Genomic DNA, 12,757 nt, shown 5'->3' on the forward strand with positions numbered 1-12,757 from the left:
TCCCAGCAATCAGGAAGGGCTCCAAACTGCAGCTTGTGCTGTGCTTGTTCAGTTTCCTTTGCTGAGCAACAGCCTTCTGATCACCTTCTGATTCCGTTTGCCATTCGCTGAGCTCTTATCAGAACAATACAAACAAACACAACAAAGCAAATTAGTTACAGAGTGTCACGATAAAGGAATATGATGTTTCATATTGAACAAGAAGGAAGTAACGGATTTTACCTTCCAAACAAAGCAGTACCTGCATCCACCAAAGAGGGCGTTGATACCTCTAGTGATTGGATAGAAAGGTGCTCAAGATATGCTCTTGTCAGAGGCCACCAACCGAAGACCACCAGGAGCACCCCTGTAGCTAAAAGGTAGCTTTATTTGGCTTGCTGCAGCACGGGGAAATGTACCCCAGGGGAACCACGAGGGTGGAGCTGGGTTGGGAGAGTTTCTTGGAGAATTTGGGTTTGACCAGGATGATTCTTCAGCGGCATTAAGGAAGTGGGTTCTGGTTTGGATGGTGGCAAGCCAATCTGGTCGTTGGGTATCTTAATGCCTTTTATTTTGGAGGCAGTAAGAAACTGTCAGTCATTTACATTAGTCAAAGGAGGGGGTATTTAGTAACTTTTGTGTCCTCTGAATGGCTTTGTCTCTGTCTTATTCGAAACACAGATGCAGCATGGCCCAGTCTGAGCCCTACACTGCTGAGGCTCCGTTTGTATTCTGTGAGCATTAAGCATCATTTCTGTTCAGATGGGAACAACTCGGTCTGGCAGGCAGCAGGGCAAATTTTTATTTCTCATTGATAATAGGGGGGAAGAATAGTTTGAAAGGTTAGGAAAGGGGGCGCACCTGGGTGGCGCAGTCCGTTAAGCATCCGACTCTTGGTTTCGGCTCAGGTCCTGATGTCAGTGTTGTGAGATTGAGCTCCCCACGTGGAGCCCCATGTTGGGCTTGGCACTTAGCACAGAGTCTGCTTGGGAATCTCTCCCTCTCCACTCTCTCTCTCTCTCTCTCTCAAATCAATCAATCAATTAAAAAAAAAAGTTAGGAAAGTACACACAAATACCTAATATAGAAGTATGTTGTGTTTGTATGATAGAAATTAAATAAATGATTTATTAATAGTGTTTTGTTTTGCTTTGCTTTGTAGTTGACAGGTTTTGGCCCTTGTGGAAAATATTTTTAAGATCTGGAAATTTCACATAAAGATAAGAATTAATGGCTTTTACTGATAAATAATGGGAAGATTTGGCAACATTGGGCTTAAACACTTTCCTAAAGTGAAATATGTCAGGGTACTTTGGAAAGAAAGGTGTTGAAACTCTTAACCCCTGCCCTCTGATATTTCAAATTAAGAAATCACAGTGGGATGGGCGCCTGGCTGGCTCACTGGGTAGAGCGTAGGGCTCTTGATCTTATATGGGTTGTAAGTTCGAGCCCCATGTTGGGTGTAGAGATAACTTAAAAAGAAAATAAAAAGAGGTGGGAGGCCCTTGACCTGGATCTGGATCTGGATCTGGATCAGCTAGCAGTAGTAACACCCAAAGAAGAATTAATTCATCACTAAGGGAAGGGAAATCTGTGTTTATGGCAAGAGCTGAGCTCATGTGGCTGGAAGCCGCTCTGGATGCAGCCGTCCTGGCTTGGACTGGGGCTGCGGAAGGAAGAGCTGACTAATTGGTATGTGCCCCAAGAGAGCTGAAATTTGGTGTTACGCATGCAGCACCACTGTGGCATCAACTGGGAGGGTCAGACCAGCCAGGGTGAGTTGCTGTAGTAGACAGGTGTTCTCAGGACCGTTCAAGACCCCTGTTCGATAGGGACACCTGGTGAGGTAACAGAAGCAGCGGACTGGTGGGTGATTAATACCACTTCTCTCTCCCCATGGTGTTTAGAAGCAGGACTCCTAGCACTTGACCTCTTTCCCTCCCTGCTCCAGCCACACTGGTCTTGTTGTTTCATGAACGTGCTAAGCTCATTCCTACCTCAGGGCCTTTGCACTTGCTGCTTTCTTGGCCTAAAATATTCTTCCCTGAGCTCTTCGTATGGCTGGATGCTTTTCATCATTTAGACCCTCCCTGGCCACTCTATCTAAACAGGCCGCTCCTCTCCTTTCCTAGCACTGCTTTCTTTTCTTCGTAGTGTACACTACCCTCTGACATGTTCCTGGTTGCTTAGTTATTTGCCCATTGGTGTAATACAGCTACCGACCCTCCATTTATTGTTTATCTCTTTTCACTGGAATCCAAGTACCATGTTTGCCTGGCTTGTTCACTGCCAAACTGCCAGTGTATAGAATAGTGCCTGGCACATAGTAGGAACTCTAGAACTACCTGTTGAGTAAAAGGTGATTGCTTTAACCCTTTCACTGAAGATCAGCTCACAGATTGACCTGGGGTGGGAGGGTCAGTAGCTGTATTACGCCAATGGAGCCCTGAACTTGTAGTTAACTTTCTCTCTGCCATTTTTCATCTGAATGTTTTGAGCCTTGGTTTTCTCTTCTTTAAAAGATGTGTAATGAGTTAACCATACTCATGGGGGAGGTCACTCTTGGGGGAGGTCAAGTGTGTGTTTATGAAATCTGGAGGTGGTGGGGTACCTTACTCAGTAGCTTCCAGAAGCAGACAGAAAGCCAAAAAAGGCACAGTTTTTTCTAAGCCTCCATCAGCACAGAACTAAGAGGTATCTTTGTCCTGGTCCCACTTTCCTGGAAGCCGGAGGTGGGCATAGTGCCAGTGGACACCTTGGGGAACGGTGGGAGGACCCAGCATTGACGGTGCTGTGAGCAGAAGTGGGGAAGGAGCCAGTGTGAGGAGAGCTGGGAAGCTGGACAAGGCTGGGAGCAGGCAGTAAGAGCTCCCAAGGGCAAGGCACCCCAGAGGGTGAGAGGGAGGCTTCGGACATTCAGAAGTCTTAGCCCTTGCTGGTCTCCCCAGTTTCAGTTCTTGTTCTTCTCCAGAAAGCCTGGCTGAACTCCTCTGGGCAGAATTCATTGCTCCCTCTCCACTGCTCCCATTCAGCTTTGCTCACACATCTGCGAATGCCCTGATTGGGTTGTATTGACGTTATGTATTCGTGGCTTTGCTTCTGTTCTAACCCTCAACTCTGGGCATGGAGGAACCACAAGTTTTCAACTTATGTCCCCAGGCAGCGGGAGGCAGGACTCTTTCTCCAGTGCTCCCCTGAATATGGCACACACATCAGTGATGACAGTGATCAGGTTGATTGGAATTATTTATTCACATGAGTACTTCTCTTAGCACCTGGAATGGACATGCAGCAGTAGTTTGCCGAATGAAACAAGGATAAGGATTGCCTGGGGAATGTCCACCCCACGTGCACCCCGTAGATGGACACATTATTGCTCTGTGCGCGAAACCTCCCTTAGGTTAGAAGGACTCCCAGGACTCGAAGCCGGGAGTGGGGGTGGGGCTGCCTCTCCGGGAGAACTTCCCTCCTCTCTTGCAGGCAGTGAGAGTCGACGGAAGGATGATAGGGAAGACTGTCGGCTGCGGGCTCTCACGTTCATAGTAGTAGCTCGCGCAGTCCCCGCCGCAGCCCTGGCTCGGATCCATACGCAGCCGCGCAAGCTCCCAGTGCTGGGGGAGGCACGATCGGGACCCGGGTCCTGGAGAGGCCAGAGCCACACACTTTCGCCTGCCTTAGGCCACCCCAGAGGCAGCAGCGAATCCCCTGTAATTCAGTGACAGCGGGCTCGAATGATCAATGATCTGCCCTGCTCTGATGCGTGTGGGGAGAAAACTGTCAGCTGGGGGTCTGTTGGATCCAAGCTTCTCGAGGGGGCAGGGGGGTGGTGTGTGGACAGACCTCTGGGAAAACAGTGGGCAGAGGCTCTTCTGACAGGGGCCCTGCTTCCAGAGGCCCCTAATCACCAGGTAAGGGTCGACACTGCTACCAGGGCCCCTGCCTAACAGGCAATAGGCCTCCCTGTGACCTTGCCCGCTGATCTTATCGGCCTATAGCAGGCCATTGACGGCAAAGTGGCATTCCCTCCGCGACACCTACAAACTGCAGTGTTGGGGGGCCCAGTACAGCCAGAAGAAACCCCGGACCTTGACGAGCAAGCACCCCATCATCTCCCAGCGGTGCCCCAGACCTGGCCTCTGTGACTACAGCATGTCCTCAGCCCCCCCCAAAACTTCCTGGTCACCCCGGCAGACTTTCGTCTGGCCCCCGGGGATGTTCCCAAAGCTCAGATCCAATCTGGTGTGACCCCAGAGTCTTCCAACCTTTTGCTAGGCTCTTTTATCTGGAACCACCTCCTTTCTCTCTTCCCCAAACCTGCCGGGTGGGAACTTTTTGCAATGGCATGGGCTGAGTTCCCCGTCATTGCAGATATTCAAGCCAAGGCTGCTGGGGGGCTTTCTTTGTGACTCTGAGGCCTGCAATTCTAGGAGCCCCCTTATTTCTGACAAGCCCTGCAAAAGGAAAAGTGTAGGTCCTCAAATTGGCCCACCTTTCTTTAGAAGTTGTTTGATTGTGGGCAAGCCATTCCTTGATCTCCCTGGGCCTCCATCTTCTCATCTGTACGATGGGATGTGGACACCCACCTTCGAGGGTACTTGAGAAGACGAAATGTGAGGAGGTTTGCGAATCCCCTGGCTCAGTGCCGGGCACACCCATGATGCTTGTTGCTCTGCCGTTTGGGCCCCCGGTGGGCCTGCTGCCTTGTGCCGGAGCCCGGCCGTGGGTCTGGACTGAACTACCTGAGGGTGACAGGGAGCCCACCGGCCCCCGGGAAGGGCCCCCTTCTCTCCCTCACTTTTATATTCCTTCGGTGGGGATTTCCTGTTCCCCGAACATTTGCAACCTCTTAGCCTTGGCTTATGCTGTTCTTTCCATCAGCACATCCTTCTCTCCATCTTTATTCACATGTCCGTTCAACAGTATTGATTTTCCGACCCTGATTTTGTGTGAGGCACCGTTCTAGGCCCTGAGGATACAATTGTGAACAAAACAGACCAGGCCTTTGTTTCATGAAGCTTGTATTCTAGTTGGGAGAGATGTACAGACAGCGAAGCAGGTAACTTTAACCACACTGTCCCATATGCTAATTCGATGATGTGTCTGGTAGAGTGGGTGGGGGCTGGCCGCTGTGGGGAGCGAGGTGAGGGATGATTGCACACTGCAGAAACCAGCTCTGGCTAGTGAGCGCTGATCAGGAACTGAGTGGGGCCCTGGGTAGCTGGATGGATTTACATGTATTAGAGAACAAGACTTGGAAAGGGGGCGGGGCCCAAGTGAGACCGCAGCCAGACCAGCTGTAGCACAGTCAGCCTAGGAAGCCGTCTACGCACCCTGTCTTCTGCCCTGTGGGACCCACGATTTGATTGTTCTCGCCACTGGGGTTAATTTCTGGTTGTCCCATTGGAAGCTAGATCATGCGCTTCCTCCACAATTCCCAGGGGGCAGGAGAGAGCGAGAGACAAGACATCCACCCTTCTTTGACCTTCTTTGATGTGAAGACTGATCTGTTGCTGAGTAGCCAAGAAACAATAAGTACCTGAAGAGGGGACATCTGATTTGAGGTCTAAATGATATAGAACCAGTCATGCAAAAATGGGGGAATGGGTGCTCCAGACAAAAGGGACAGCAAGTGCAAAGGCTCTGGGGCAGAAATGGGCCTGATCTGTTCAGGAAGGAAAAGCAGACCATGTGGTGGGAGAGCAGTGAGTGAGGAGAGACCAGGAGGGTAGATGGGCAGGGGGCGCTGCCCTGCTTTGCGATGCTGCCACTGCCCCAATGTCCCTCCTCCCCGACCCCCTTCCTCCCCATGTTCTGTCGAGACTGCTTGGCTCTGAATTTCCTCTGCATCTGAGTTGCCTTATCTCACGAACACATACTTTCCATCTGATTTGGCCGTTATTCACGGGCATGCCCAAGTCTGAGAGTCCCAGGGGGTTCCATAACAGGGTCATATTTTCATTTCTGTGTCTCAGGGCCCAGAGACAGCTTGGCACAAGAAAGGTCTTAGGGTTGCTGAATGACTGAATCGGTTGCCACCGGGGCCGAGCACGTTAGTAATGCAGGAATGTATGTCAAGAAGCACCATTTCCAGCTCTTACGTCAATCTTGTACTAACCCAGCCGTCTGAGTACCGTATCAGGCTACGTGCATCAGCCTTACGAGAAAGTTCCTAGTATTACCCTGCTTGCTCAGAGCTTGGTGGTCAGATGCCATGTGGCAGACACTGGGGATCGCTCGTCCCACATCCTTGCCCCTCTTCCTTGCTACCAAAGCCCCAGTTTTACCTAGCTGGCAATGTCTAACCCCGGGCGCTGGAGCGTGGTTGGTGTAAGCCGATGGTGTGACCCCGTCATCAACTGCGGTGTAACAAATGAAATCAAAACGCAGAAAAACCACCTCATCTTATTATTTCACAGGCTTTGAGGCTGGCTAAAAATTGGAAGGAATTAGTCCCTTGAGGAGAGTGACAAGAATTGGCAGATACGCTTGGAAACGGCCACATCATGTCATCCCTGCTCTTCTGCCACTGGTTGGTCTAGGGTTGGTCATGGACCCATTTCTGGCCAACGAGACTTAAAGTCTCCTGGAGGTTTCTGAGGAAATGTTTAACGTCTCTGCTTTTGAGAGAGAGAGAACGAGGTCAGGAAGACTTGCCCGAGGTCACGTGGCTGGTCAGGGGCAGAGCTGGGGTCTCCAGGTCTGATGGAGTTGGAGTCCGGCAGAGACTCCTTGCCTCGGGGGTTCTATGATGACTCTTACTCAGCCCTTGTTTCCATGGAGACCGAGCCTGTTGAGACACCCTGAGACCCATAACCCATGTTTCGTGCTTCCTGGTATCACCCTTTCTCACTCATCCACTCCTGTTAATTCTCTGCCCTATCCTCCGAAAGCTGCCTTCGCCCCACCCCGGAGGCTACCCCCCAGTTGAAGCCGCCAGGCCCTCTCCCCAGGGTCACTGGACCCTCTTTACAATGGTCTTCTGGTGTCCAATCATGGCCCCTGTAGTCCAGGTGATTCTTTCTAAAGCATAAACAGTTTACATCCCTCCACAGCGGCTTCTCAGGGCACCTGGAGGAAAGTGCAAACTCCCTGCCGAGGCGTCCCACGCCCGCGGCCCCTCCTGGGCCCTGTGGAGCCCTCCCACTGCAGTCAAAGCCTGACTCCCACTCCCAGGGCCCCTTTCTCTTCTCTCTGCAGCCAGGCAGCCCCTCCTTAAGACCGCCCTTCCCCTGCCTCCTCCTCTCTCTGTCTCCTGCCCCATAACTGGATGCCACAGAACTTTTCCCGTTTGTAACTCTGTGTTAGTTTTTGAGTATTTTCCAAGCCCTGTCTCCTTCACCGAGGCTGTGAGTCCCATGTGGGCAGCAAGGCACTATGGACTCCTGGTCAGAGGGAAGGCTCTGGACTCAGACCAAATTCATAGCCCCATTTGCTTCTGCTTGTGGGCCTTTCACAGTTTCTTTCTGCCTTGTTTGCCCCATCTGTACAGAGGCGGTGATGAGAGAGCCCTCCTCCCTGGGTTGCTATGAAAATTAAATGAAGCAACTCCATGTGATATTATCAGTGCCGAGCCTGGGCATCGGGCTGCACCTGCCCTCGCACCTGACATGGAGGCCCCCTAGGGAGTGCTGGGTCAGAACGTGCGGGCTGAGGAGCAAACGGATAATCTCCCTTGCCCCCCACCGTAGCCCTGTGAGGTGGGATTATTGTTCTTATTTTGCCAGGAAGGAAACAGAGGCGCAGAGGGGACCAGCCTGCCCGGGGCACACAGCAAGTCAGGAGCAGACGTAGGATTTGCTCTCAGGGCTCTTGGCCCCCAGTCAGATCTCTGACCACCACCCATTCCGAGGGTAGATGAGGCCCTGGGGAAGCCCGGCGGGGTCCTCGGCTGGTCAGCAGTAGAGCGCCAGGGATTTGAGTGACCTCCTCCTCTGGGGTCAAGGCTGGAGTTCTAATGCTTATCAAGATGTCCTCACCGGGCATAGAGCCAGCTGAGCGATTAGAAGGCGTCCAGCCCAGCTGCAGATGTCCTTGGGGACAGAGAGGCGTGGAGGGGGAGGGGTGCAGGCCCCAGACCAGGGAGCACACCACACTCATACCCAGATCCCTACTGTTATCTGAGCACCCACTGAGGGCCTGGCCCTGTGTGAGAGTGCCTGCCTGGGCTGTGGCACTAACGTCCCCTTCTACATGGGGTGAGCTTCTCTAAAAGAGAAATCTAAGCTCATCTCTCCTCTGCCCACAGCTCTCCTGGGGCTCTCTACCACCCCAGATTCCTGGGCCTGGCATTTGAGTCTCGCTCTGAAGCTCTTTACTTGTCTACTCATTTCTTGCCCATCTCCTTGCTCCACACTGAAAGCTCTGCAGCTTGTTCGCTGTTGAAACCAGAGCCTAGCACAGCACCTGGAGCCTTCTCCTGCTCACTGGATGAACGAATAAGTGCATACATGAACAGTCTGGCCCTGGCCACCTCTCTAGCCACATCTCCTAATGGTGTCCCCACCCGGCCCCCACCCTGGATTTTATGTTCCAACAATCCCAAGCCCCTCCAAGTTCCCAACAAGGTCCTTCTGTGCCTCTGGGCTGTTGCACATACAGTTTTCCATCCAGAACACCCTCCTTTCTTGGCTTCCTGATTCTCTCCTGTTCGCCAGGTCTCAGTTCTTTCCTGCCTTTGCTTCACCCCGTCTTCCCCTGCCAGGTGCCTCCCCTCCATTCTTCCATGGCCTCTTTCTTACTGCTTTGGGAATTAATGACACCTTGGATCGTGAACCCCCTAAGGATGCCATGTCTGGTTCATTTCCTGAACTCTAGAACCTAGCCAGCCTCGGACATAGCAGACAGTTGGTAAACGCTCGCTGAAAGATGAATTGACTCAGTGCTCACACACCCTACGAGTTAGAGCTCCTTTGTGGCTGGGAGATGCGCTTACTGTTGGCGAGCAGCAGGGACGCTCCATCCCAGGCATGGGGTCAGGCACTGCAGCTCTTAGTCCTAGGCCACGGAGTCTGGTAGACCTGGTGTGAATCTTGGCTTTGCTACGCACACGCAGGGACAGGCCTCCTGATACTCTGTGCTTCAGTTGTTCCACTTGTAAATGGGGATGATAATAGGATCTCCACAGGGAGGCTGAAAGAGTTCAATGGGACGATCCTCAAAAAACCTGGCATACGGTAGGTGCTTAATAAATGTCCACCGCTGTTACTATTGTTGCTGTGATCTTGACTCCATGTCCTGCGCTCCATTGCATTCCACTAACTCGGTTACAACTACACAGAGTAAACTTTGCCAGAAATATAGAAAGTGAAAGCACTAAGTCGGATTCTTTTTGCTCTTGGCCGCAAAGGTAAAGGTCAGAGACATAAGGTCTGCCTGTGCCTTTGATCTGAGGGCTAGGAAGTCAGGATCTCCAACCTGGGGCGGTGGGGGTAGGGGGAGGGGTACCTGGGAGCAATCCAGGGCCTACATCTCTGCGACTCTTAGCTCAGCCCAGTCTGAAGCACCCCGGAGGCCAGATCACTAGACCTGTCTAACCCTGGCAGCCGGTAAGCAAGGAGGCCCCACTATGAAACGGCACAAATGGGTCCCACCTTTCTTATCAAGACCAAAGGGCTCACAGCAAAACAAAGGCCCTTTGTGAAATCAGAAAACTGATTAGCAATCACTGGCTCTGTGGCTGGAGTTTTCCCGTACAGGAGCTTTCCTGATGTTCCCAACTTACCCACGAATCATAGAAGCTGTGGAGAAGACTGTTGGCACTTGCCAAATAGCACGTAGACACCTCCAGCAAATCTTGCCGTATGTGGTAGCCATGTGATGACTACGGCCCAGCAGCTCGTGAGTGGAGGTGATGTGGGTCACTTCCGGACCAAGGCAACCGACAGCCAGTATACCTCCTCCCTCCCTTCTATTCCCACTGTCCTAGTGACCATGGCAACTATGTGCTCTAGATGACATAGTTACAGGACAGAGCAGTGCTGTGAGGGAGGGTGTGAGCAAGAATGAAGCTCTGTTATGTTAGGCGGTATTTGTTACTGTAGCAAAGCCTAGCTGAATCCTGACTAATGGAGATTATGTTTCTATTTTCCAGATGAGAAAGTAACCTTCTGGAATTGAAGTGACATGCTCAAGGCCATCCAACTAGGGAACGGCGCATCTGGAAATGTGCCATTGGCCTTATGTCTTTTTAGGACTCTGTTCAAGCCAGATTCTGGGCTTGGCAGGCTCAGGATCTGGAGTTGGGATGAGCCGAGATAGCACAGTAAGAGGTCTTGGGCAGTGGCTGGGTGAGATGGGGAATCTGGGCAGATCTGGAAGATGACGTGAGCGAGTGAGGAGCCTCCAGCCTTAGCCTAGGAAGTGAAGTTTGGGTCTGAAACTCAGGATCTCAGTCAGAAGGAGATTTAGGGAAGGTCTAAAGTACCTAAAGGTGAAGAGAATGAACCCACATAGAGCTGAATGATGAGCTCAGCCCCCGGAGAGGCTGTTTCCAGGGACAAGATGACTCCCACTTTGAAAACAATAAATTCAGGGCCTGGAAAATTCAATCAAGGCTTTGGGGAGGAGAGAGGAGAGAGGCTTACTCAGGGAGGTGTGTTAAAATAAAGAATATATCTGGTTTTTGTCCTAGCACAGAGCTCCAAAAACTTTTAGAACTTCCTGAGTGAAAGGAGTATCTTTGTCATGCGAATGAAGTGACTGTAGGTGGGCCCCTAGCTGTCTTCCCAATGGGGGCTAGTCACCAGGAAGACCACCTTTGTGATAAGAAAATTGGAACTTTGGGCCAGCCTGACATCTAGGGGTAGAGGGTGGGAGGTGTTGGACATTGAGTCCAAGTATGTGGCCCATGACTTCTTTAATCATGCTTACGTAACGAAGCCCCAATCATGGCATGGTGGAGCTTCCTGGTTGGCAAACGTGTTGATGTGCCGATGAGGTGATGTGTCTGGATTCCACAAACAGAAGGCCTAGAAGCTCTGTGTCTCCCTCTTCAGACCTTGCTTGTCCTGTTTCTCTTCACTTGGCTGCTGCTGATTGGTATCCTTTGTATTAAAACTATAATCATAAGTCTAGTACTTTCAATGAGTTCTGTGAGTTATTCCAGAGAATTATCAAACCTGAGGGAATCATGGGAACCTGTATGTTTATAGTCAGCTGGTAGATATGTGGTGGCTCCTAAGATTTGCAGTTGGCATCTAAGTGGGGGCAGTCTTATGGAGGACTGAGCTTTAGACCTGCGGAAACTGATGCTAACTCCAGGACACCCAACTGATGTTAGAGCACTGGAGATAAATGTGGCCCCAACTATTAGTCTATCTGGAGGAAGGGTTTGAACAAAAGGGTAGTATGCAGGGAGCCTAGAGAAAGGGATTCAGTGTGTCAGCATCCCCACTCAGAGATGCCAGTATCCACTCTTTTTGGTGGGTCTTCTTTGCATTGACAATGGAAAGGACTTATGCTCAGGTGAAGGATTCTAGACATTGGGGCCATCCAATCACTTTCTCTAGTTTTCTTATAAAATCATCATCACCATCATCATCACCATCATCATCATCACCATTGCCATCACCATCAACATCATTATAATCATCACCACCACCATCATCACCATCATCATCACCATCACCATCATCACCATCATCATCACCATCACCATCATCACCATCATCATCACCATCACCATCATCACCATCATCATCACCATCACCATCATCACCATCATCATCACCATCACCATCATCACCATCACCATCATCACCATCATCATCACCATCACCATCATCACCATCACCATCACCATCATCACAATCGCCACCATCATCATCACCATCATCACCATCACCACCATCATCATCACCACCACCATCATCACCATCATCATCACAATCATCACCACCACCATCATCACCACCACCATCATCATCACCATCACCATCATCACCATAATCATCATCACCAGCACCATCATCACCATCACAATCATCACCATCAGCAGCACCATCATCACCAGCACCATTATCATCACATTATCATCACATCACCATCACCACCATCACCACGATCCTCACCACCGTCACCATCACTAACATTGATCTAGGGCTTAGCATGTGCCAGATCCTCCGCTGAATGCTTGCTACACATCCCACGGCAGCCCAGTGAGGTAGACACTGTAATTACCCCATTTTACAGAAGAGGAACCTAAGGGCAGGAAAAGTGAAGCAACTTCTCTCGTCAATGCGAGGGAGGGTCAAGCGGGACGTCAAGCCCAGGCAGCCTCACTGCATAGCCTGAGTTCGTAGGTACCATTCTGTAAGCTGCCATGTAGAAGTCTCCGGAACTGTGAAAATACCAACTTCTGTGATTTAAGTCACTCAGTCTCTGGTGTTTTGTTAGGGCAGACTGAGCCGACTCAGACACAGGCCCCCGAGCAGAGGGCAGGGCGTGGGGATGGGAGTCCCATCATGGAGAGCCTGCTGCAGGCCAAGCGCTGACCCATCCCTCGGGCGCAGAGGCGCAGCATCTGGCGCCCATGGTACTTCAGGGTATCATGAAAATCATGTAATTTCTTTTAAAATCATAAGATTAAAAAAATGAAAAATGTTCTTCACATAAAAAAAGAGGAAATTTCTAGGGCCTCAAAATATTATGATGAAAGGGACCTACGAAGGCAAGAGTTCTGGGGCCCATGAAAGGCATACGCAGTGCTGGGTGCCTGGCTCTGGCTACGTACCTTGCGTCAGGCTGGGGTCAGCAGACCATGGGCCAAATCCACTTGCTG

At 51.0% G+C, this 12,757-nt stretch overlaps 1 protein-coding gene across 1 annotated transcript; it reads left to right on the forward strand.

Annotated features, from left to right (window-relative positions):
- Positions 1-1,708: 1,708 nt before the first annotated feature.
- On the forward strand, positions 1,709-12,105 carry LOC121102776 (putative protein TPRXL). Its single transcript, XM_040630612.1, is given in 5 exon segments — positions 1,709-1,754; positions 3,460-3,576; positions 7,197-7,265; positions 10,170-10,240; positions 11,572-12,105. Coding segments are annotated over 5 exon segments (837 nt in total).
- Positions 12,106-12,757: the final 652 nt, after the last annotated feature.

This window comes from Ursus maritimus, unplaced genomic scaffold, assembly GCF_017311325.1.
Source record: "Ursus maritimus isolate PB19 unplaced genomic scaffold, ASM1731132v1 scaffold_15, whole genome shotgun sequence".
NCBI lineage: Eukaryota > Metazoa > Chordata > Mammalia > Carnivora > Ursidae > Ursus > Ursus maritimus.